General features: G+C 43.0%; 2 protein-coding genes across 2 annotated transcripts; both read left to right on the plus strand.

Annotated features, from left to right (window-relative positions):
- Positions 1-766: 766 nt before the first annotated feature.
- On the plus strand, positions 767-2,912 carry LOC310994318 (tripartite motif-containing protein 16-like). The gene is made up of 2 exons (XM_083982960.1): positions 767-2,059; positions 2,342-2,912. Exons 1-2 carry the CDS (start codon positions 806-808, stop codon positions 2,666-2,668), a joined length of 1,581 nt encoding a protein of 526 aa, XP_083839086.1. The 5' UTR covers positions 767-805; the 3' UTR covers positions 2,669-2,912.
- A 2,274-nt stretch (positions 2,913-5,186) lies between these two features.
- Positions 5,187-24,832, plus strand: nars1 (asparaginyl-tRNA synthetase 1). The gene is made up of 15 exons (XM_083983244.1): positions 5,187-5,377; positions 7,539-7,621; positions 7,902-7,967; positions 8,249-8,341; positions 10,392-10,481; positions 11,004-11,082; positions 11,177-11,247; positions 12,614-12,700; positions 13,834-14,055; positions 15,049-15,248; positions 19,709-19,844; positions 20,098-20,211; positions 20,919-21,050; positions 23,323-23,454; positions 24,108-24,832. Exons 1-15 carry the CDS (start codon positions 5,335-5,337, stop codon positions 24,237-24,239), a joined length of 1,680 nt encoding a protein of 559 aa, XP_083839370.1. The 5' UTR covers positions 5,187-5,334; the 3' UTR covers positions 24,240-24,832.
- The last annotated feature ends 1,078 nt before the right edge of the window (positions 24,833-25,910 follow it).

Genomic DNA, 25,910 nt, shown 5'->3' on the forward strand with positions numbered 1-25,910 from the left:
CCTGCACATTCACCACGCTATAAGATAGTCACGTAACATTACGAGACAGAGTTTTTTCGAGGTAAATACAGAGACTGCTTGATCAAAAACTGCCCTCGACAGGAACGTGCATCAGCTGTTTTGCATGAATTACCTCGAAAACAACTAACGTTGTGTTATTATCTCATAGTGTGGTGAATGTGCAGGTCACAACTTGTCCACCAGAGCGTTGTGGAGTTGTTGGATTGTGTATTTGATGAGTTTGATGATGAGGGAAACCAAGAAATCCCATGAGCCTCCGTAGCGTAGCTCTGAGCAGCTCACGGCTCTGCTCCGCTGTTCTAAAAATAGCTTGCACCGACAAATAAAGGTAACGAACCTACTGCTGTGACTATAGGGATTATGATGATGGGCTAATTTGCCAAAATGTTAAACTATCCCTTTAAAGCGCTCTCAGTCAGAACATCTGGAATATTGTCTATGACTAGTTAAAATGACTAAAAAAGGCTGTAGCAGCTAAAATGGAAGTTGGCATATAGGTGTGAAAGGATAATGCAAAGATTAGCTCAGCAGGGTTTTTATGATCTCCTGTCTTCATGAGCACATTACTATTGGTTGAACTTGCCCACACTGCTTTGCAGAAATCCTGTCACTTCCTGTGAGGAAGCCGAGCATAATAACCACTCCTCCTTCTTCCTGTTTATGAGAGATGTTTCAGCCCCCTCAGAGATCTGGCAGACTTACAACATCCTGCGAATTTCCACATAGTACTCAGCTTCGGTTTGAATCAGAAGTGATCTGGCTTTTGCGGTCTGCGGGAGGTGAAATGGCGCAGGGAGGAATTCAGCTGGACCAGGAAAAACTCTGTTCGATCTGTTTGGATCTACTGACGGATCCGGTGACCATTCCCTGTGGACACACCTACTGCATCAAGTGTATTAAGTGTTTCTGGGATGAAAAAGACATGTTTGAAACCCACAGCTGTCCTCAGTGCAGACAGACCTTCAGACCCAGACCTGTCCTGGTGAAAAACACCATGTTGGCAGATTTAGTGGAGGAAGTGAAGAAGAGCGGGCTCAGAGCCGCTCCAGCTGATCACTGCTATGCTGGACCGGGAGACGTGGTCTGTGACTTCTGCACTGGGAGGAAGCTGAAAGCTGTCAAGTCCTGTCTGCAGTGTCTGGTCTCTTACTGTGAGCAGCACCTCCAGCCTCACTATGACTCCCCGGCCTTTGAAAAACATAAACTGGTCGGTGTATCTAAAAAGATTGAGGAGAACATCTGTACTCATCATGGTGAAGTGATGACGATTTTCTGCCGCTCTGATCAACAGATGATTTGTTCTCTCTGCTCCAAGTATCAGCATAGATACCACGACTTTGTCCCAGCAGAAGCTGAAAGGGCTGAGAAGCAAAAAGAACTGGATATTAGTCGACAGAAGATCCAGCAGAGAATCCAGGACAGAGAGAAAGATGTGAAGCAGCTTCAGCAGGAGGTGGAGGCCATCGATCGCTCTGCTGATGAAGCAGTGAGGGACAGTGACAAGATCTTCACTGAGCTGATTCGTCTCATTGAGCAAAGAAGCTCTGAGCTGAAGCAGCAGATCAGATCCCAGCAGGAAAGTGAAGTCAGTCGGGCCGAGGAGCACGAGAAGAATCTCCAGCAGGAGGTGACCAGGCTGAGGAGGGAAGATGCTGAGCTGGAGGAGCTCTCAAACACACTCCATCACACCCACTTTTTCCAGAAATGCGCTTCACTGTCACAAATCAGCGAATGCACAGACTCACCAAGCCTCAGTGTCCGTCCTCTGAGCTACTTTGAGCGCGTGACGGCAGCTGTGTCGGAGGCCAGAGACAAATTCTGCAACATTTTCCATGAGTTATGGCCGGAGATCTCAGCGACGGTGACCGAAGTGGACGTCTTACTGCCCCCAGCAGATCCCAAGACCAGAACAGGATTCTTAAGATATGCACAACAAATCACAATGGATCCAAACACAGCAAACACATTGGTGATATTATCTGATGGGAACAGAAAGGCAAAAGCACTGGAGATATCACTACTGTCAGTGGTGCAGTTTGTAATAGACAGAAAACCAGAATCACAAAACTTTACAGACGAACTCCAGGTTCTGAGCAGAGAGCCTCTGATTGGACGGTGTTACTGGGAGGTGGATAGATAGATAGATAGATAGATAGATATACTTTATTGATCCCAATCTGGGAAATTACAGTGCAGCAGCAGCATTACACAGACACACATTGACGATAACAACATATAGTATAAGAATATAAAGAATAAGAATATAAACTATACATACTATACATAATAAAATAGTAAAATATAAAGGAGTGTAGTGTAGTGGAGGGGTTTCTGTCGCAGTCGCAAGGGAATCAACAGGACAAACAGTGAAAGTGAATTTGGACTCAATGCCAAATCTTGGGCTTTACTATGTATCAACAACAGCTATGAATTCAGACATAACAAAAGAAAAACATTTGTCCCCCCAGGCCCCCAGTCCTCCAGAGTAGGAGTGTACCTGGACTACAGGGCCGGTGTTGTGTCCTTCTACAGTGTCTCTGAGACCATGACTCTGCTCCACAGAGTCCACACCACATTCACTCAGCCACTCTATGCTGGACTTTGGCTCGATTTTAAATCCAAGGCTGAGCTGTGTGAGCTCAAATAGACAAGACTTATTAAAAAGGTAACTGTTGTTGTTGGTTTTTTTTCTGTTTTTTAACAACTTAGCCTTACTGGATTTTGACACAGTTTGTTGCTCAGGTCTCTTTGCTGAGCCCTTTACTATGTGGTTTTGTAGGGAAAAAATGCTGTAAACTGAGAAAAACAATACAAAAAAGAAAAACAATAGCAGGACTAATAGAAATGATAGAGAGAAAGTAGACTATACTTTCGTGATGGCCTTTGTTAGATTTTGCGGTATTTTTTTGTGACATAATCAAATGTCCTGTCAAATACTACAGATCTCCATAAACTGCTGGAAAGGACCATTTATTTTGAAAAATTGAAACGTATTGTGTGGTCTCAAATAATCAAATAAACTTTATTTGTCCCACCAGGGGAAATTTGTCTTGGGCAAGGGAGTTGTAACAGCTGCCATGTAGCTACATGTAAAACATCCATACACAGTACATAATATACAATAAAACAGTAACAAAGGCAAACATATCCAAGGGAAGAGAAAGAAGGAAATATAGTCAAATACTTATAATACAAGTTCAAATAAAAACATACTAAAAACTAAAAGAGCAAGGGATGTTGGTATAAGCCAGCAGGTGGAGGCAAACTGGATGTAATTGATATGATTGGCTGATTGATGAGTTAATGGGCAGGGGACAGGGTGAAAACTGTCTTAACACTGAATGTTTGCCTTTTACTAACTGAAGTTGATATTGTGCCTTACTGACTAACAAACAAAATAGAGCGTCATTGTCTCACTGACTGATGAGATAAGGCTGAACCTGTGTCTCTACACTGGAAACGGCAAAACTGCACACAGTTACCTCATCAGAACTAACACTGAATACAGTATAATCTCCACTTTGACATTACTGATCAACACATCTCACTGATGATTGTTTTATTAGATTGAGCACTTACTCATTTTACCCAATTAAACAAGTTAATCCTGCGTGGTGTGAAACATTTGCCTTTATGTAAGATGTTACGCATTCACTTTAAGTAGTAGTAGAGTTTAGCCTTGTGTTTTAACTAACCTATTGTGTCTTATATTTTTGACTAACCCCCTGAGTTTAAAGACAACTGAAACTTGTAAGCTAACCATATAGATTTGTGTTGAGCTTGATTCATACTGTAATAAATACCAGTAACCTGTTTGATCATTCAGAGGCAAAGTTGAGAGCACACAGAGCCACAGTGAAATCAAAACATCTCCAAGGCCGAAGGGAGGAGAGGAGGAGAGGCCTGTGGTCTGCTGAATGCAGCATTGTGAGGAAGAGCTTTAATGATCTGTATTATCTGCCTTGGACCCTCAGACACCTGGGATGGAGAGTTATGTCAGTTTAGGGAGGGTTTGTTGTGTTTCAGACCCAGAGGTTCGTGTGCTGGATAGATGGGACCAACCTGTGCCAGCCAGAGGGCACCAACGAAGGGAGGGCTAAGTCTAAACCACAGCCACTCCCCACCTGTTTCTGACCAATAAGGATTAATTACACACACATAGTACGAAGTATTAAGAATTAATGTAACGCCTTTGATTTAAGCAGATGACGGAGAATTCTGGCTCTCTTGGGATGGTGGTTGCAGCTAACTACTTGCAGACTGCGGTGTCCTGAACAGGAGAGTTTTTTTGTATCTGATGCCTTTGATGATCCAATTTAATAAATAGTTAACCGGAACGTCGTTGTTTGTCCTCTCTTGGAATAAACGAACACGCGATGTCAGTTTTCCTGTTTTTTCAACCTGACAGGATCCACAGCCATGGCCTCCCCCCTGCCCCCATAGGGGAGGGGTTAGCAGAATGGAACCATCCCCTCCACCCGACCGAGGTCAGGTGGGGTGGGAGGGGGCTAGGTAGTGGATCCGCAGCAGTAGGCCTCCCCACTACCCTAGTGGGGGAAGGGAGGGGCCTCTACCACGAGAGGTGTTGGTTTGTTTATTAAGTAATGAGATGGAGGTGTTTAAAACGGTTGGTCCTACACCTGCTGGCTCTATAGCGCCTCCCTGAAGGCAGCAGCTGGTAGGCTACTCTTGAAAGAGGACTTCATCATTCAACTGTGGATGTGTTCTGTTGTCAACAGTCTGCTCACCAGTGGTTCTGGCCTCTGCAGTATTGTCTACACACCTGTCCTCTGTAGGGATTTGAGGCACATTATCCACTGAGTGCTTTCTCAGAATAGGCTATTATGTTACATCAATGCAGGTAAATACAACCTCTCATTGTGGTAAATGCAGTATCCCTTAAAAAAAAAAAAACCTAAATACTAAGGTCAGGGTGGCCCTGGGATGAAACAACATTTTATCAAATAGATTCCTTTTATCTACAGTAGGTCTATTTCTCCTGAAAAACGAATATATAATATTAACCCTTTTATACAGTCTATGTATTAACCTGACTGAGCATCGTCATAATGCTGGCAAGAGACACAACCAATCCTATATGCTGTTATTAGAAGCGACGTCTCCACGCTGGCCAATCAGGTGAACTTGTGCTGTAAGACAAAGCAGCCGCTTCCTGTCCTGAGCTGACTCTGGCTGACGCAAACTTGCATGTCCATAGCTGTGTAGGCACCGGCAGCCGCTTCTGGGGTCTCACGTCCATTCACCTCAATATAAATTATTTAGTTAGCACACAGTCGTAGCACCCGGAGTGACATGGCGACGGAGGTAACGAAAGGCGTGGAACAAGTCTCAGTGGGTAAGAGAGAGAACGTAGCTTCGCCGAAGCTAGCTAGCGGTAGCCAGCTCTCCAAAGACATGTGTGCTTTGCTTGTTGCATCAGTTTCAGTCGTGTTAGCGGTTAGCATGTAGCTAAGGCTGGTTTCTGGTTTTTTAGGTATGGTTCGATGTAAACCTGAATGGTACAGATTTACACGGTAAAGAGGAAACATAGCGCGTCTGCTGTAATGAAGCTGACGTTCACAATCTGAGGCTAAATCCCAGCTGTCAGTCAGAGGTGCAGCAGCTAACAGGCTGCGTCAGTCACTATGTTACACCCACACCGCTTTGTAATTCTCTCTGAAAGTCATAGCAAGTGTATTTAGTATCTTCTCACCCGTCTCACCACTGTATGTTGAATTAAGATTAAAGGGACAACGAGGAGTTTCTCCATCAGCAGAACGAAAAATCCCACGACAATAAAAAAGTCTCATATTAATGTGGATGAATCTACGTTACCCACACTTGTTAATGGGTCCATTTTCGATAAATGTATCGTTTTGTCTCTATCGTTGTTTTGTTAAGTGGTGGTGGAGATGCTGGGCGAGCCGACCAGTGTTTCTTTACTTTCGGTTTCGCGGACGCTGCCCGGCGGGTTAGGATAATAACGCCGCGAATCGGTCTTTATGGTCAGAACTACAACGGTATCTGATCGTCTTTGAACCTCTGACTTTAATTCTTGATGAATGAAAACCATATGGACCTAGCATCCCTGACGTCACCCATTGGTTTTGGGGAGTCGTTTTTGTGACATATGGCGGCCTGAACAGCGCCATGTTGGATTTACCGGCCGAGAACCCGCCCACTGGACCTGTCACTCAACGTTTCCGCGCTCTAATTGGCCAGATTTTAAACCTAATAATAGTAAAACAGTAGAGTTAAAAAAAATTCACCCCCCTCAGAGTGTGTGCAGGGGTAGAAACTATCGGTTGAGACCAAAAAACGTGCTGACACCAGGCTTTTAACATGTTTATTGAGGATGTAAAGTCGGTGATTTTAACATGGGGGTCTATGGAGACATGTTGCTTTCTGACACCAGCCCCCAGAGGAAGCCGAGGGGGTTGCAGTTTTTTGAACGTGGAAGTGAGCTTCACTTCTCAGACCGACAACTGCCCATGGATGTATAGATCCATGCAACTGCCCCCTTGATGAAAACATTCTTGGCAAGACGTTCCAAGAATTTCACTGTGCGCGGAGGCTCATGGTAAATGTAGTGTGAGAACACTTCGCTTTCCAAAACTCCTCGCTGTCCCTTTAAGAAAGACACCTATGGAGAGTATATATGGTGTATATACGGTGTGGATAAAAGTCTATCTATCTATCTATCTATCTATCTATCTATCTATCTATCTATCTATCTATCTATCTATCTATCTATCTATCCTCACTTCAATGTTGGGTAATGGTGGGGCACACATGACTATTCATGATGTTCCTAAAGAACCAAGGTTACATCCAGGAAACTTCTACATTTTGTTGTGTGCCAGTAGTGAACAGGAAACAGTAGCTGCACAGTCAGTGGTTATGCTCTGTGTTTCATCATGGTGCTGCAGAGTGAGTCATATGTTAGGACAAGGATATGGGATAGACAACTGTAAAAGCCCCTGGTAGAGCTGGTAAAGTCTAATGACAACCCCAGTAAGTGAATGTAGTGACTTCAACACTTAGTTGGGCAGCTATACTCTACATGGAGGATTTGACCTATACATGCACAGTACGTATTCCATGCATTAGTAGTGCAAATCACATCAGATTGAATACAGTGTGAATACATTATTTGTCACACACTGAGAGCCAGGCCATAATATCCAGCATCAGTTGGAAGCTAATCCCCTGCAGACATTACTACTCAATTTTCTGCCACTAGGGGACTCAGTCAAAACAGAAGACAGAGGTTGGTGTCATGGTGAAGTAGGAGTTGTCCTCATCACTCAGCGTCTCAGCTACTCCTCATCATGATGCCTCTAATATTATATAAGAAGCTGTAATGCTACCAGCTATCATGTAGCTGTTGACCTAAAATGCATGCATGCAGCTCTGGTGTTCAAGCCTCAGATGCTTCTTTTTTTTTATGAAAAATGACAAATGAATTCCTATAACAGCTGGGTAATCATGTTTGTCACTCTGCCTCTGTTTCTCAGGTGAGCTCTATGTGTCAGACAAATGTGGGAACGACCAGGATGGAGACGGCACGGAGCAGAAACCCTTCAAAACTCCTCTCAAGGTCAGCAGTCGGAAGTTTCTTCTAAAGTACATGAGTAAAAATGCAAGTGTGTTACCACAAGATGACTGTGGTAGGAAGGAAGTTGCCTTTTAAAATGTAACTTGAGGTGAAGTCCTAAAGTATTGGATACTTTCTGCAAGTCTCCTACTAGGTAAATGTAACTAAGTGTTTTACTTAATTGCAGCACTGGAAGTCATAAGCATAGCATAATGTACTCCTGTTTTCATGTAAAATACATCAGTGTCAGCAGCTCACTGTGTTTCTGATCCAATCCTCACAGGCTCTCATCTTTGCTGGGAAGGAGCCGTTTCCAACCATCTATGTAGAATCACAGAAGGAGGGAGAGGTTGGTTAAAAACTTCAGTTTTTGTTGTTTGTGTTGCACTTTAATTTTATTTTTTCCTGACTTAAAACACTAGGAATGATCCTCTCTTGGTTTGCATGAAAAAAATTCTGCAACATCTGTTTTTAAATCCTAATTCATCCCCTCAGTCGAAGGTTGATGTCTCTTGGGTTTTATGAATCAGCCAGTGTTTCCCATTAATTAACGGCTGCCACAGTCTCTCACAGAAGAAACTGATAAGCTTTTATTAATTCAGTCTTTTCATGGATGTGTTTGTCCTTCAGCGTTGGGCGGTGATCTCCAAGACGCAGATGAAGAACGCAAAGAAGGCCTTCAACCGCGAGCAGATGAAGAGTGATGTCAAGGACAAGAAGGAGGTGTGTGTTTGTGTGTGCACGTCATATGAGTAGGGCTGGGTACCGAACTTTGGTTCTTTTGTGGCACCGACCGAAACGCTTCGGTAGTACCGAGTATCAAAACATGCCTCGTCTTTCGGTGCCAAGTTTCGGTACCCGGAGGTTAATCACGTGATCAAGATCTGATAACGCTGCCGGTGATCAGCTGTAACATTACGTAGTTGCTGCATGCATCGGGTGACCTGTTCCTCTTCACGTCCTGTTCGGGTCGTCCGGATTTTTAATATGAAAACGTCCGGTTTTGATTGTTTTTCATGTGCTTAAATTGACTGGCGCTTTGCACAGAAAACTCCGGTATTTTGTTGCGTTTGACGTAATTCCCGAGAGACTGCCTCTCCGTGCGGCCCCTCGACGCACACATACAGATTATGCTCTCGGCTATTTCATGTTATCAGTCCCTCCTGCCTCTTTCTATCGCCTCTGTATGTGTATGTGCGGCTCCGCGACGTGCAACTGCACATGAGGGAGCAGACGTCAGAGCAGCGTTTCCTCTGCCTGCAAAATGCTGCAGCGCAAGTAGTGTAGCTGTTCACAGGGGCGGACCAACCGTATCTGTGTCCTGGAGGGTCACAACACGGCCGGCGGCCACCACATAGTCACTTTTTTTTTTTTTTTTTTTATTAATTTAATTAATGGGACTACCTGACTGCCATGTTTATGGGAGACCAGGGACAATAGTAACACTTTTTGCATTTAACAAATCAGAAACCCTTAGCCTATTTAAAAACCTAATGTGTCAACTACAAAAATTATGTATGAAAGTGGTTTCCTAATATTTTCAGGTTGCAAAATTCATCTAACTGCAATGAAGTTGTAACACATGCCAGGGTGATCTACCTGTTGAGCCTTAGAAAAGCTGCTGGTTGGAATAGAAAAATACAACTCAAGATTTGTACCGTGATGTGTAATGTAATTTTCATTTTTTTAAGAACTGATGTTATAAAAATTGGTATCGAAAAAAGTATCGTTCAGGAACCGGTATCGAAGTGAAGGTATCGGTATCGGTACCGGTATCGAAAAAATTTGATTGATACCTAGCCCTACATATGAGCTGCTGCCCCGTTTATGGACAATTTCATGTTTTCCCTTTTAATTAGTGAGTCATTAAAATCCAAAGCAGGATATTTGTTTTTCACTCTGGGTGCTATCTTATTTCTTTTTTGCTATTTTAAAAAATATATAAATATTCAGGCCTCACTTGTAAATGAGATCTTTATCACACGGGGAATTCCTGATTAAAGCTACAGTTGGTAAGTCAACGAAAGTGAAAGTCTGCGAATGAGTCAGAAATTTCAAACGATGCACTGGGCTTGTCCCAATATGCACACTAGATCACACTTACACACTTCCAATCCCACAATGCACCACGGTGATGTCTGCCGTCACCGGGAGCCACAAGCCACGTTTGGGAAATGCCATTGAATGAATTTCAATAAAATGAAATTGACGTTTGTTTTATTTTCTTACGGAGTTGGGCTTACTCATTTATGATTTGAATCTTGTGCATACAGACACTTGGAGGTGATGAGACTGTGATCCCGCAGCACTGTTTATTAAAACTGTTGCTGTGCTGTGTGTGTAGTTGCACAAGTGTGCACAATGGCACAGGCTGCACTTGTCAAGTGTGTCCCGATTGCTTTTAAATATCCCTGCGCGCTTGGCCAATTATTACATGCTTGCACACTATATGCAAATGTACGTTCTGCCAGCAAAACGTCACCAAAGTGTGTGTGTAACCAAGCGCACTGATCCAAGTGTGGAGAAATGGGACAGCGCCACTGTCAGGTCCAAACCTCTGCCAACCTCTGGAACAGACCTGGGAGCGCTGGATTCTGGCAAATACACCATTCCAGGCTGTAGGTGGAGCCAGAGGAGTTGGATTTTGTCCTAAATGATCCATTTCATGTACTACTATCAGAATATATTGAGAGTTCCAGCAAATATAATTGTTACCAACTGAAGCTTTAAATAAAGATTATAATAATAAAGCGTTTGCTCCATGTTGTTGCAGGCAGAGGACAACGAGAGGAGAGAGAAGAACCTGGAGGAAGCCAAGAAGATCACCATCGAGAAAGACCCCAGCCTGCCGGAGCCTGAATCGGTCAGACATTCACACTCACACTCTTCCAAGCATTGTAAAGACTCCTGATGTCCTGTATACAAATATTTAATCAGTTGGTTATACTATTATAATGCAGTATGACGAGAGATTAAAAAAATTAAGAGAGGTTAAGAAGAAGCTCAGATGAAGCTCCGTGCAGCTCGAGGAGGAGGGCTACTACTACTGCAACGAACAAACACCCAGACTCTACCTTTAAGTTGATTTGAATAGGTTTCGATGATGATGATGACATGATCAAACTGTTATGACATTGATAATGCAACCAGCTTTGTGTGGCTTTTCAAAAGAAGCAACTCAAACACACTGTTATTTCTAAACCATTCAAAAAATGTTTAGGGCTGCAGACACGAAGCCTCTTTCAGACCAGGGTGACCTTGTCTGGCAGTGTAAATGCTCTTACAACACAAAGTAAATGTCTAAATGTTTGAAAAGATTAGTCTGAAATCATGATGCAGTTGATAATCTTTGATTGAACGAGCTAATGATGTCTGTGTTTTCCAGGTTAAAATACATTTTCTGGAGCCAAAGAGAGGCCAGAGAGTCAAAGTGTTTGGATGGGTTCATCGCCTCAGGAGACAGGGTGAGGACAGTAACACATGAAAATAAAAATGATAAATTCATGGAGATGTTTTTTTGCGTTGTCGGTGTTGACTGTAGATCTTTGTCTCTTCCAGGGAAAAACCTGATGTTCATTGTGCTGAGAGATGGAACTGGTTTCCTCCAGTGTGTCCTGTCTGATAAACTGGTACAACTCTAGAACTCATCATTTCTGCTCTTTTTAAAGAGGGTTCCATTAGTGTTGATGTCATTTTTTGGTATGCACCACTGTGATGGAACAATTCAAGATGAGACACAATGGTACTACTTTAAAAGGTTTAATGAAGGGGTGGGAATTGAGAATTTAGAATGAAAAAATTTAGAAAGAATTTAGCTATTCTAATTCCATTATCAATATTGCTTATTTATCTGATTCCTTATCAATGATTTTTTTTTTTGATTGAAATTCTTTATTCAGTCACATCACACAATAGCAAACATTATCGACACAAACATTATCGACAAAATAGTGACTGAAAAGGCACAGGCAGAAGCATAGTGCTTATATTAATGCCTGTCCTACATACCAAATGAAGCTACCCAGCATTCTTACAATATAAAAAACAAACAAACTCACAATAAGACATAAGACAACAACTAACAAACAAACAAGCAAACGAACAAACAGAACTAACTTAAACCAGAGAAAACAAAACAAAACAGAGAAAAAATGATCTTATCAATTCTCATTGGGTGGGGAAAAAATAGAGAAATTGGTTTGTTTCCATGAATTGTTCTAACAGTAATAAAGTAGACAGGGCGTGCCTGTAGAGGTTTACACTATAGACCATTGTGGCCTGTGGGCCAGCTGTGCTTACATATACCATTCTTTTTTTAAGTATATTTTTCGGGCATTTTTTGCCTTTTATATGATATATATGATATGCATAGTTGAGAGAGACAGGAAATGGCCACATGGCGCCCCATAACATTCATTTTTATATGCGGGAACCGACTAGATGTTGATTTAGTAAACGGTGACATGTTGGATAAACACTCATTTATAATGATGATTGAGTTAGAACCGGTACAGTCACGTGTCTGTGTGGGTGTGGAACCGCAACACCTCCAGGTAGAACAGCTGTAAAACATCTGGAGCTGATTATAAACTAAAGGCTAGCAACAAGTAAACAGCAACATCCACTCACTCTTGACATGAGAGCAGCCCACGTGTCCACATGTGTGTCTGGTTACACACACAGTACAGGTGTGTGTGTGTGTGTGCCGTAGGTGCAACAGGTGTGGCATCACTCAATCTAACCACACACTTTAGAGGCTCGTACCTCCTGCCTACCTGCCGTGTTTGCTTCTTTCTGAACCAAATAAAGCATTGTGTTGTAGAGAGTCCATAGTCAAAACTATAAGCTACAGAGTTGTGAGACTGCTCAGCATTTGGTGGTGGTGTAAGCTTCAAATGTACAAATCTGTAACCTTACCCTTTGTGGAACGTTATTGATGCCATTTTTTGAGCTGAGATTGTGTTTGTGACCGACTTGTTTTCTTCTGGACTTCAGTGCCAGTGCTACAACGCCCTGCTGCTGTCCACAGAGAGCACAGTGGCTCTGTACGGAACAGTCACTCCAGTTCCTGAGGGGAAACAGGTAAACAACACACACACACACACACACACACACACACACACACACACACACACACACACACACACACACACACACACACACACACACACACACACACACACACACACACAGTCCCAGTCACCATGATATCCATATCAACAAGCTGTAGCTCAGTGATCATCAGTAATAATGTCTGCCTTTAACCATACTCATCTCAGAGCAGTGTGGCTCACCAGTTAAAGGGATAGTTCAACATTTTGGCAAATTGGCCCATTGCCCTAATCGCTATAGTCATAGCAGTAGGTTCGTTACCTTTAATTGTCGGTGCAAGCTAATTTTAGAACGGTGGAGCGGAGCGGCGAGCTGCTCAGAGCTACGCTACGGAGGCTAAAGGAATTTCTTGGTTTCCCTCATCAAACTCATCAAATACAAAACCCCAAAATGCTTTCGTGGACAAGTTGTGACCTGCACAATCACCACGCTATGAGATAATAACGGAACGTTTCGAGGTAAATACGGGGTAAATACAGTCTGCTTGCTGAAAAACTGTCCCTGAACGCAACGCGCGTCAGCGGTTTTGCATCTATTTCCCTGTAAAACAACTCTGTCTGGTAACGTTGTGTTATTATCTCATAGCGTGGTGAATGTGCAGCTCACAACTTGTCCACCAGAGCGTTGTTGAGTTGTTGGATTGTGTATTTGATGAGTTTGATGAGGGAAACCAAGAAATTCCTTTAGCCCTCATAGCGTAGCTCCGAGCAGCCTGCTGCTCTGCTCCGCCGTTCTAAAAATAGCTTGCACCCACAATTAAAGGTAACGAAACTACTGCTAAAACTATAAGGATTATGGCAATGGGCCAATTTGCCAAAATGTTGAACTATCCCTTTAAGTTTATTATAGTGATACAAGCTATGATGTAATTATTATATGCCTGTTCACAAACTCAGGCTTCATATCACTAGTGCTGTCAGAGAAAAGTGTAACTTCTGTTCCACCTTCTTCAATGTGGCTAACTGTTGGACAGACTGAATGAGACATTTAGAGACATGAAGTTTTGTTTAAAATAATAATAAACATGGACATTGATGGAGACATGCAGCAGTGCAGCAGGATGGAGGTGGTCAGTGAGTGGTTGTGGTCCTCCCCTCCCCCAGGCGCCAGGAGGCCACGAGCTGCACTGTGATTTCTGGGAGCTGGTGGGTTTGGCTCCAGCGGGCGGCGCCGACAACCTGCTGAACGAGGAGTCGGACGTGGACGTCCAGCTGAACAACCGGCACATGCTGATCAGAGGAGAGAACGTCTCCAAGGTCCTCCGAGTCCGCTCCACCGTCACGCAGTGCTTCAGGGACCACTTCTTCAGCCAAGGATACTGCGAGGTGAAGCACCGCAGCTGACATGACAAGTTATTCACTGATACCGTCTTTATTTATAAAGCAATGAACTAAATATTACTGAGAAAGTTTCTCACTTAGAAATGTTTCAATTTCATTTATTTAAGAAATGGGACAGTACATATTTGTGGGCATTCATAATGTAAATATGAATGAGATTAAAGCCATATGGCTTCTCTCCATCTCTTGTCCCATTGGCAGGTAGGTTGCAGTTGACAGTCATATCGACAGACATATTGTAACATCACCCAGGGCAGCTAACATCAACTGTAATGACCTTCACTAAAATAAACAAGCAGCAGTCCTGTGTGGTCTGTGCAGCTGTAGCTAGGAAACTCCATCTTAACAAGTCACTAGGCACATGACTGAATTATTAGTGTTGAAGTAGTTTAACTAGAGAATCTCCTTCAGGCAGCAGACTAAAGCTTAGGTTTCCTCCTGCTCCGCCACTTGGTTTGTTTGCACATTTAATCAGTAGGTTTCTTATCTACAGCCTCAGTAGAGCTTTGCCAAACATGAGTCCACCACCAAATCTGCTTATCAGCTCATTTCATTATTGACCACCAAAGCCAGGTTATCTTAAAGTTACAATCCTCAAGGTTCCAGTCCGGGGGATTTTGCAACTGTTAACTTTGTTTCCTTGCTGAGGTGTTGGAGTGGTGCAGCCTGCTCTTCATCTCACAGATCAAGTTTTAGGCTAATAAGAAGTGCTAATAACGAGATCACTCTCTTGTTTGTTGAAACATTTTTAATCAACTCTTGGGGGTTACTTTTAACCGCAGTGATCAATACACGCTTCTTATTGTCATGTAGTCACAGCAGTCATAGCAGCAGTAGGAGGAAATGTTTGTTTTAATAAGCAGTAAGTTAATGTAGCTGCAGTAAACACAGAGGTACGACTACAGTAACTCTAGATGATCACATCTAACATGCTGCTGTGATGCAGCTTCTCTAACTGCTCGTTGTTTCCTGGTGTAGATCACTCCTCCGACCCTGGTGCAGACTCAGGTGGAGGGCGGCTCCACGCTCTTCAACCTCAACTACTTTGGCGAGCAGGCGTACCTGACGCAGTCCTCCCAGCTCTACCTGGAGACCTGCATCCCCGCGCTGGGCGACACCTTCTGCATCTCCCAGTCGTACCGAGCCGAGCAGTCCCGCACCCGAAGACACCTGTCGGAGTGAGTGGGCTCACAAACACACACACACACACACACAACACTGTAATTCTGCCCTGATTCTCAGTGTGGATTACGTCTTTGAAGAGCTGCAGAGAAACCTCACGCTGGGATTCCACTGGATGCAGATCCGCTGCGTTCCCTCTCCGTACTCCGCCGTCCGTCAACACTAGGTGTGACCTTGTACACGTGTAAACGTTTTTTACACGGAATGAAACTGTAAGGCAAGGCAAGGCAATTTTATTTGTATAGCCCGTTTCTACAAACAGTTTGTCTCAAAGGGCTTTACATGGCATCGTAACAACATCCTCTGTCCTTAGACCCTCACATCCACTGAGGAAAAACTCCATAGAGTAAACGTTTAGTAAAAAATCCCTAAATGATACATGCAATTTTTTATTTTTTTTACATAGCCTACATTTTGGGGGCTGGGTGAAAAATAGTCCCACACACTGTCTTAATTTAGAGAAAACTATGATTTAATAAAAATGATCCTGTGACGCGCTTCCCTCATTCAGACAAAATGTGTGTGAGTGCGTTTTTTTTTTTTTTTTTTGCGAGCGAGTGTGATGGCGCCGCCACCGAGTAAACTGTAAACGCCCATCCGAAATAAACGCCGGGTCAAACATTGCTTTTCTGGTTGCCAAAAAATATTCTATGCAAATATAGCCTCCCTAAACACAAACAAATAACCTTAAACGGATTGAAAGGGGTGTCTAGAGACATCGAAGACGGCCGAGGACTGAGACGCCTCTGGGCTGGTTGGTCCTGCCCGGTCTGTCCTCTCCTCTCATCCGCACTTTAGCACCTGTCCTGGGCTGCACCGTGTTGGTTCAGCTCCGCTCGCTCCTCGTTTTAAATGACTTATTACTCCTTTTAAAAGTAGCGTAAACAATTTACTGTTCTGATCACTCATACGTGTGTTTAGTTAGACTATACGTTGCATTATTATTAGTTATACCTCAAAAATAAATGACGGTGGGGCGAGCCAAGCTGTAGCCCAGGACAAGTGCTGAAGTGTGGGAGAGGAGGGGAGAGACTGGGCGTCTGCGGGACTCTTGCATCTTGCGGCGGATCAGGAAGGGGACCGACATGACAGGGGGTCTCAGTCTCCTGGTACCTGTGCGGGCCAGGACCGCGGAGGTCAGCGAGATGCACACTGTTGTGGCTCCGCCGGACAGCGGCGCCAATCATGAGGACCCATGAAATCTCATCAATGCACGCATAATCGTGTAATATAGCGGGATTTAGAACCACAAAACCAAAAACTGTTAATTTAATCCAGAGGAGTAGTAGGAAAACATATCAGCTCCGCTACCGTGCCAGAGCGGCAGCACGTGCAGCCGGTGGAATTTAGCCGTCAGTCTGTCCTGAACGAAATTCTACTCTCCTGTCTCTGTGAAACAGGAAGTACAGCAAGTTAATATCACACCTAACATACTCTGTACAAAGCCTGGAGACACATGAAGATGTTGTCAATCAGGTCCGCTGTCTCCTTAACCTGCTGCACCCAGTAAACCTGTTCAGAGACACCTGACAGGTTTTTCTCTCCTAACACACTAGATCATTCTAATAATTATGTACCGTAGATCAATCAACAGGCTTTTAAACTGTAAGAATGTTTCCCATTGTTCCGTTAAAAGGCTCCCACTAAACCAGGAAAACTGCATTTGTGGAAAGCAGAAAAGCATTAGTGGCTCCAGAGGGAGTTTTTAAAAGTCTGATGAGTTGCCTCCAGTGAAGTCGTTAGTCTGAACAGTCACAAATCACATGAAATCTGATTTTTGCAAACCCGATCGAAACCACCTTCAGGAGGTTTCAAATCGCATTCAAACAGATGCTTCTCAGATCGGTTTTGACTGACTGTGACGTCACTCTACGCCATGCCGGACCGCCCTCTGTCCGCCCTCTGTCCGCCCGCCTATTTTGAGTTGTGGAGCGATATCAACGGAGCGGAGCAGTCAATGGAAGACGGACGAAAACAAATGCCTCATTAATCTGTGGGGAGACGGCTCATGGATGGCTCCGTTGCTGTTGTTCTTGTTGCTGTCGCAATTATATGACGTCACACAATACACACGCTGGATGACACCTCCGCTCCTACGTCGTTGCTGCAGCAACCTGTCAGATTGGTCAATAATGTGGCCCAGTCTGAACAGAGCCAAATCCCATTTGGACACTTGCTAAAAACTGTGTGGACAGTCAGCCCTAAAAATCTGATTTGAGTCAGATTCGCCTGCAGTCTGAACGCGGCCTAAGTAACATGATTGACAGGAAATGATAACTTCTAAAATCCATTGGTTCATGTAGGAGGATGAACAGCAGCTGCAAGTCTGCCCCCTGCCTGTTGTTTAACATAGGAGCAGGAAAGGAGAACTCTTCTTCCTCTCCCTCTGCTCCTGTCTCTTCCGTGCTGTGTGTGGTGTTTTATTCATGTGCTTGATCACAGTGGAGCTTCTGTGTCACAGTTTGGTGAAGAACACGATGCAGCTGCCTGTTAAAGCTGGACTGTGCTCCTTTCTCCTCTGTGATTGTATTTAAAATAGGGCTGTCCTGATTAATCGACCTAATCAATTACGTCGATGACGTAAATACGTCGACACGTGCAAAATACCGTCGAGTTGTTTCCGATTACGTCGATGACGTAAATACGTCGACAGGTACAACACACCGTCGGGTTGTGAACCATAGACTGTAACGTGCAGCAGAAAAACACATGCTGTACCACAGCAGCACCACGGCCATGAACGAGCACCTTAAGCTGCAATATCGTTCCGTTCATTCACCTCCGCATAGCGCTCTTTCACCGTTAATGACGCTCGCTCGCTCTCTCTCTCTCTCTCTCATACACACACAGAGCGAAGGGTGCGCGGTAAAAACGAAACTCATACGGTCCAATCGCGGACCCCCCGCGCCCTCCTCCCTCGTCCGACCCACAGTTTCCTTGTTTTATGTATCCATAGATGTAAACACGTCCTCGTGTTGTCTTTTTTTTTTTTTTTTTTTTATCCACTCCGCTGCTGCTCTCTGTGCACCCGGACGCAGCACAGCAGCAGATCATAAGTGAGGGTGATGTCCTGCACCCCGGCTTAAAGAACATCCTAGAGGAAACACTGGTCTGCTCCATGACTATACTAAATAAATGTGCCTATTCAAAATCATTGTGCTAATATTTCAGTGTGCACTCTGCTTTATCTGTCTATTTTCCAGGTTAAAGCAAACTGATGTGGCACAGTTTTTCCCCTCCAAAAAAAAGATTATTTAGAGCATTGGTTCCCAACCTTGGGTCGGGGCCCCTATCAGGGGGGCGTCAGAGATGTCAGGGGGTCCACAGAGCTTTGTTTGTTCTGAGGTTTTGAGGTTATCAAAATTAGATTTGTGCATATTGAAATTTTAAAATTCCAATAACACATCCAATTGGATAATCAAAATCATCAAAATCAATAGGAACAAAAAACCTACATACAACCTACCTGCTTATAGGGACTTCATAACAATTATGACACAACAAAGGAAAATTGACATAAAGACAAAATAAAAATAGAACAAAATATAATAAAACAAAATAAGGATGGAACAAAATAAATAATATAATATAAAAAAATACATAAAAAGGCTTTTCTTTGACAAAAGCAAGCGGGGGGGGCTTTGAGGAAAGAAGGTTGGGAACCACTGATTTAGAGGAATGCACACCAGAAAGAGTATCTGAAGAATTTAAATAAGAGAAGTGTTCAGAATTGTTTTTTTGTAAATGACTAATCGGCAACCAAAAAATAATCATTAGATTACTCAAAAAATTAATCGTTAGACTAATCGACTAATCAAAAAAATAGTCGATAGATTAATCGGGAGAAAAATAATGGTTTGGGACAGCCCTAATTTAAAACACACTGCAGAACTTGACCCAGTAACACAGTAACTGTTACAAAGCAGCATGTACTGAGCTCTCTGTCTATTCCAAGTCTTATGTTGTCCATCAACAACACCACAGCCACAAGAGGTTGTTCAGGTCTTCATCTCTCTAAGCTTAAGTCTCTGTGTCACAGTGACCATAGCTGTGTCATCTGATAACACAATAAAGCCAGCAGCACACAAATGTGTATTGGTGCTACTGCTGTAGTAGGCAGTAAGGCAAGGCAACAGTTAACAGTTAGTAACATTTAACAGAAAGAACTGGAAATGGAAAACATAAAACAGTATAAAGACATGTATTTTAAAAGAATTAAAATAAAACCCAGAATAGTAAAAATTGTAAACATACAATTAAAAGCAAGATAAGAGGATAAAGAAAGTACAAGAAAAAAAAAACACTAAAATAGAGCATAAAATACTGTTGATGGTCACAGTAAATCGAAGTGAAATGTTGCATATGAATTGTATGAATTGCCTGAGAAAAGAATATAATTGGTCCCTGTGGTGATTTCATTCTGTATTATCATTATTAATCTTCTCTTCTCTTCCAGGTACACTCACGTGGAGGCCGAGTGTCCCTTCATCTCGTTTGATGATCTTCTGAACAGACTGGAGAACCTGGTGTGTGACGTGGTGGACCGAGTGCTCAAATCCCCGGCCGCACAGCTGCTCTACGACATCAACCCGGTACACAGTGTTTTTAATATGGGCTTCGAGCTTAAACAGAGTGTTTAACTGTGTTATGGAACCTTCATCAGTAATATAGTTGGTGTTAAATAGCAGTGCTGTAATGTTGAGCTTCAGCCTTCATTCTTGCCCTTAGAAACAGAAACTCAGGCTCCATGTAAACAGGCTGCTGTGGAGTTTTTGATCACATTGCCTTCACTGGCAGATCCATATTTAGTTATATGTAGCAGTACTGACAACGTTTTCTTTCCAGAACTTCAAACCTCCCAAGAGGCCGTTCAAGAGGATGAACTACACTGAAGCCATCGAGTGGCTCCGAGAGCACGACATCAAGAAGGACGACGGCACCTACTACGAGTTTGGAGAGGTGACGACAGAACATGAGCCACAATCACACATATCTAAATATACAACACACACATCAGTCTCTGAGTCAGTCCACTGTCGTTTCAGGTCTCTTTTTTAATATAAAGTAGGTTTTATTTGAAGGGCAGTGTGTGTGTATAGTACTACTATTAGTAGTTCCACGGTCATTATGATCAACCATTCACTCAGAGCTGAACCAAAGTGATGCTGTTGGAATTACACTGGGAGACAGCAGACAATGAGAACAGCTATTTCCTGTTTGTTGCTTGTTGAACAGGTGGTTTAATAAAGTTATAGGCCTTGTACTTTTTGTTGCACTACAGTAATGTTCAGTAATACTTGAACTGCAGTAATCCTCCATTATCCTATCTTACCTTCACCTGCTAGCCTGGGGACTGGGTAGCACTACTACTAACTGAGGCTTTTTACAGCATTACATGAATGTACATAAACAGAAAAAGATTGAAGAAGTGTTTACTCAATCAAGTAAAAAGTTGACTTTTTAAATCAAAATGGTCTTAGTTTGATTATGAATCTAAATGTGTGTGTGTGTGTGTGTGTGTGTGTGTGTGTGTGTGTGTGTGTGTGTGTGTGTGTGTGTGTGTGTGTGTGTGTGTGTGTGTGTGTGTGTGTGTGTGTGTGTGTGTGTGTGTGTGTGTGTGTGTGTGTGTGTGTGTGTGTGTGTGTGTGTGTGTGTGTGTGTTACAGGACATCCCTGAGGCTCCAGAGAGGCTGATGACAGACAGCATCAATGAGACCATCCTGCTGTGTCGTTTCCCAACCGAGATTAAATCCTTCTACATGCAGCGCTGCCCTGAGGACAGACGCCTCACTGAGTCGGTACGAACATCCGTCACACTAGAACCTAGTTAAAGCTCTGCAGTCAGCAGCTGACAGCGTGACCTTCTCACTGAGCTGATTTGACCCATGTAGGTGTGTTGGTGTCCCTCCTTCTGCCCCTGTAATGCAGTAAAGTAGTACAACAACATGTCTAACCCTGTAGGCATAGAACACAACAACAAGGGGTTCACTGTGAACTGGCACATCCAGTACCAGAACCACCTGAACACCCGGGGAGCTGAGCTCAGACCAGTCTGACATGAAATGTACTCTACATAAATAGACAACTATATATAATGTACTTACTCATGAGGCATTTAACTAACACAGTTAGCACTAATATACTGTATTATTTAATGAAGCTGTATGTTATGAACCGTGTTGAGCACTTTACTTTAAAAAGTAATTATTTATAGTAACTAGTTACTTTCCCCAAAAAGTAACTGAGTCACTACATGATAAAAGTAACTATTTAGGAAAAGTAGCTATTGTGTTACTTTTTTTTATAAAATACTCAAATATGTCTAGGGCTGAAACGATTACTCAAGTAATTTGAGTACAAAAAATGATCGAGGCAGTTTTTCTGAATTGAGGCTTCGTTTAAAGCAGAACTATGCAGGATTTCAGCTGTAATTATTGTGGCTCGGAGACACTGTGATGGTTGAGTGACCTATTATGAGGAGAATGGGGTCAGTTTTTAAGATGCACAAATATTATACTTAGTAAGCATATCAGTATCACAATTATTGATTGTTCATTTGCAAACATGTCCTTTTAATATAGCAATTTAATACGGCAAAACACCTTATTAGATTACTTGATTCATCAATTAAATAATAGGAAGAATAATTGATTACAAAAATAATCGATAGCTGCAGCCCTAAATATGTCAAATGACTTGAACTCACCCCCCTTTAACCCCTAACCATAACCCTAAACTCCCGTTTATCTGGAACTAGTGTTGTCACGATACCAACATTTTGGTACCGGTATCGGTACCAACATGTTTTTCGATACTTTTCGGTACTTTTCCACATAAAAAGAGAACACAAAAAATGTCATTATTGGCTTTATTTTAATAGAAAAATGTTGGACCATAAAACAGGAAATCAGTAAACAGTTACTGCTGCTGCAGGATTAACATTCCATCTATATTAATCTGAACTCTTCCTAAATTAAAAAATGTCTGTTTAAAAATGAACATCAACTTGTTTTCTTTGCATTATTTGAGGTCTGAAAACACTGCATCTTTTTTTGTTATTTTGACCAGTTGTCATTTTTGGGAGAAATTGTTATCAGTAGTTTATAGAATGAAACACAAATGTTCATGTTACTCAAACATACACCTATTGTTTCCCATATGTAGACCAAATTGATTCTGTTCCCCCCACCCCCATCAACGCAATATCGTTCCGTTAATTCATCTCCGCGTAGCTCCTTCACTGTGTTCACTCACTCACAGAGAGAGAGAGAGAGACAGAGAGAGCATGCAGCCAGTGGTGATCCGCGGTAAAAACAAAACTTATTAACGAGGCTGTGGCGGCCGTCTCTCGCGCGCGCGCGGCGCACACACACAGACACACACACAGACACACACACAAACACAGGCATATGGACAGGTGGCGCTGTAACGGTAATGATAAAAAGCACCTTGCTTCGTTTGTGACTCGCTCTCTCGCTCCTCGCGGCTCAAATTACAATGCGGCGACTTCACGCGGCGACGTCACCGCTGCCGGCGGCGCAGAATGAAAGTACCGGTCCCATCTAAGCGCAGTATGGTACCGTTTTAAATGCGTTAGTACCCCGGTACCACTCTAGTACTGGTATACCGTGCAACCCTATCTGGAACTAACCAACTCACTCGGTATTGCTCCGCACAGGCAGGCTCCCCGACGCCCCGGAATACTGAGTGAGTTGGTTAGTTCCAGATGAACGGGTTTATTCCGACTAGTTGATGGACTGAAAAAAAATGTGTACACTGTACGTACGGGTGTATTATTTTGGGACGGGACTTCTTGAGTCAAGTAACGGTGCAATTTATTGTACGTAACAGAGCTATAATGGGGGAAACAGTAACTGTTTTGATTACTCGTTACAGAAAAAAGTAGTGCCGTTTGTAACGCCGTTATAATAAATGACGTCAATATTCTGCACACACGCATGGGAAGTTGGATTTCCTAGGAAGAAGAAGAACCACAGTGGCGAATAATGAAGACAGAGGGAAGGCTGTGCAGGAACCTTCAAACTGACCAGTCACTGTTCTGTTCTGCAGGTGGACGTGTTGATGCCAAACGTTGGTGAGATTGTGGGAGGCTCGATGCGTATCTGGGACGCTGAGGAGCTGCTGGAAGGATACAAGAGGGAGGGGATCGACCCCACCCCATACTACTGGTACACTGACCAGGTACAGAAACCCAGTCATCTGGAAGGACACTGACTGTCTGTAGCGCTGCATGATATACGCACTAAAAATCATCTTGACACCTTGCAGTTTAAGAGCAGTTACTGTGCGTTCACACCAAAAGCTTCCAAAGCGTCAAAGCCCGGCGACACTGAGCCACCACAGCGTCAACAGGCGTCGCCGCGCTTCCAAAGCGTCACCAGATGAGAAGTTGAACCCTGGTTAACTTTAGGGTAATTAGCTATGACGCGGTTAAGCGGCAACCGGCGGCAGCCTGTCAGAATGGAGATGTCCGTCGGCTGCCTTTTTCCCCCTTTTTTTTGTATTTGGGCTCCCCAATGACCAGTGCGATCGAACTTTGACGTCAGTCACCTGACGAGTGGCCAAAGCGGCTGAAAATATTTGCCGTTTTGGAAGCTGTCTTGTCTGACGCACACCCTCGAGCGTTTTTGACGCTTTGGAAGCTTTTGGTGTGAACGCACAGTTAGATAACTGACTTTGCTGTGACCAGTACTTTAAAGGGACATTGTGTAACTTCTCCTGTTATCTATTCACGAAAAGTATGTTTTTCATTAATCAGTAATAGGGATGCCACAAACGATTATTTTGATAGTGGACTATTGACAGGCTGCTGCCGTTATGTGTGTGTGTTTCAGAGGAAGTATGGCACCTGTCCTCATGGTGGTTACGGCCTGGGCCTGGAGCGTTTCCTCACCTGGCTGCTCAACAGACACCACATCAGAGACGTCTGCCTGTACCCACGATTCATCCAGCGCTGCAGACCCTGAACACACACACACACACACACACACACACGCATACATACATTCATCCTGTTTGTGTATCTGGACCGCGTACTTTAGCCATAAATCGTGTTGCTACATCAAATGTAAAACAATTCAACATCCTGTCATGTTCCCATCTCCTCACCAGTTTCTCACCTTCCTCCTCATTTGTTCCCACTTGAAACCTGCAACAGACCATTTCTGCCTCTGCTCGTGCTCGATGGCTGATTATTTAACCGGTAAGAAACACTGTAGTTTCTTGTGATTATGCAGTGTACCTGCGAGTCCTGGACAAAACGTCTCACATGATTCTCAGTGCCGCTTCATTCAGTTCATTTTATTATTAGTCTCCACAGGAATGTGTTAAAGTTAGACTTGAGGATTCCTGTGGACATGTCAAGTGAAATAAACCACTAGTTCAACTTCTACTGATGTGTCGACACCTCAGTATTGGCTCTTTTAGATGCATTAGGACACTAGAAAGCCTTTAATCGCAGCCATCCTGTTGTTTTCCAAAGTAAACGACCATGTAAAGCTTTCACATCAAGTGTCTTTGACTCCAGCAGCCAAGTGCTGTCATTGGCTAAAATATTTTAGATGCCACATTTGTACTCAAAGTGACCAACTCTGAGCTGTGAGATTGTCTGTTTGTGGCCCAAAGAAAATCTAGAAAACAATGTTTGATTCACAGAAATCTGAACAAACCTGGATGGAGGACAGTTACAGGGTGTGCTGCCACACACACACACACACACACTCCACTCGGGGTGAATTTTTTTTTTTCCCTTCAGCAGTCAGTCCAAACTTTAATCAACAACTGCAACACTTCTTTGCACGTTTTACGTACATGGGAACATTTTCTTCTTTCCTTAAAGAAACGGTTCTGGAAATAAAACGTTGGGTCGTCGGTGGTGTGGAGATGTGGAGATGTGGAGATGTGTCGACGGTTTCAGGGAGTCATGTTTGTCTGTTCTGCCTCTTTGCTGGAAAATACTCCTCAGCTCAATAAACTGCACTTAAGTCAAATACATGGTGGTGTGAGAGTTTTTCTTCAGTGTAGTTGAGTTTCCTCGGTCTCTGGATTGTTTAACCGTCACTTTTCAGACTTCTCCACTTAGTAAATTATTTAATAATCAACTTTTCTATTCATGTATTATGTCCCTTCACCCTCAGGCAAAAGAGACTGTAAGTCACATCCTACTTTCACTCACTCACAATAATTTAAGACTTAAAATACTTGTTTCTGGTACATTAATTTCTTAACCGTGTAGCGTTACATTTTTTTGTTAGTTGTCATTTGGTTTAGTTCCATTGCGATCTCTTAGTATTTTCTTTGCTGTTTTATAGACTCCATTTATCCTTAGTTATTCAGATTTTATTCCTCAGTGTCTTATATAGTATGTCTATTGTTTTATTTCCTTTTATTGCTTTTCTTATTTCATCACACTGTTTTATTCAGCTGCTCTTATTACTGCTTTTACTTTTTTATGTCTTTACTCGTTTTAATTGTTTGTATCTCTTCCTTTTCTTTTTTTTATCTCACTCATTTTATATCATTATCTTGGGCTGTTATAGGTTTAATGTCTGTTGTTGGACTCTTCCACCATTGATCCATTAGCATCAAGCTTTTGCCTGAATGGCCAAATGGCACATGCACATCATGGATGTATTATG

The sequence above is a fragment of the Trachurus trachurus genome (assembly GCF_905171665.1).
Source record: "Trachurus trachurus genome assembly, chromosome: 12".
NCBI classification, from domain to species: Eukaryota; Metazoa; Chordata; class Actinopteri; order Carangiformes; family Carangidae; genus Trachurus; species Trachurus trachurus.

What these genes read in the sequence shown, in the direction of transcription:
- LOC310994318 (XM_083982960.1), top strand. Translation starts at nt 806, where the DNA reads ATGGCGCAGGGAGGAATTCAGCTGGACCAGGAAAAACTCTGTTCGATC. An exon ending in TACTGTCAGTGGTGCAGTTT is followed by an intron (nt 2,060 to 2,341) that starts GTAATAGACAGA and finishes AGTGTAGTGTAG; the next exon opens with TGGAGGGGTTTCTGTCGCAG.
- nars1 (XM_083983244.1), top strand. Translation starts at nt 5,335, where the DNA reads ATGGCGACGGAGGTAACGAAAGGCGTGGAACAAGTCTCAGTGG. An exon ending in CCTTCAAAACTCCTCTCAAG is followed by an intron (nt 7,622 to 7,901) that starts GTCAGCAGTCGG and finishes CAATCCTCACAG; the next exon opens with GCTCTCATCTTTGCTGGGAA. An exon ending in GTGTCCTGTCTGATAAACTG is followed by an intron (nt 11,248 to 12,613) that starts GTACAACTCTAG and finishes TCTGGACTTCAG; the next exon opens with TGCCAGTGCTACAACGCCCT.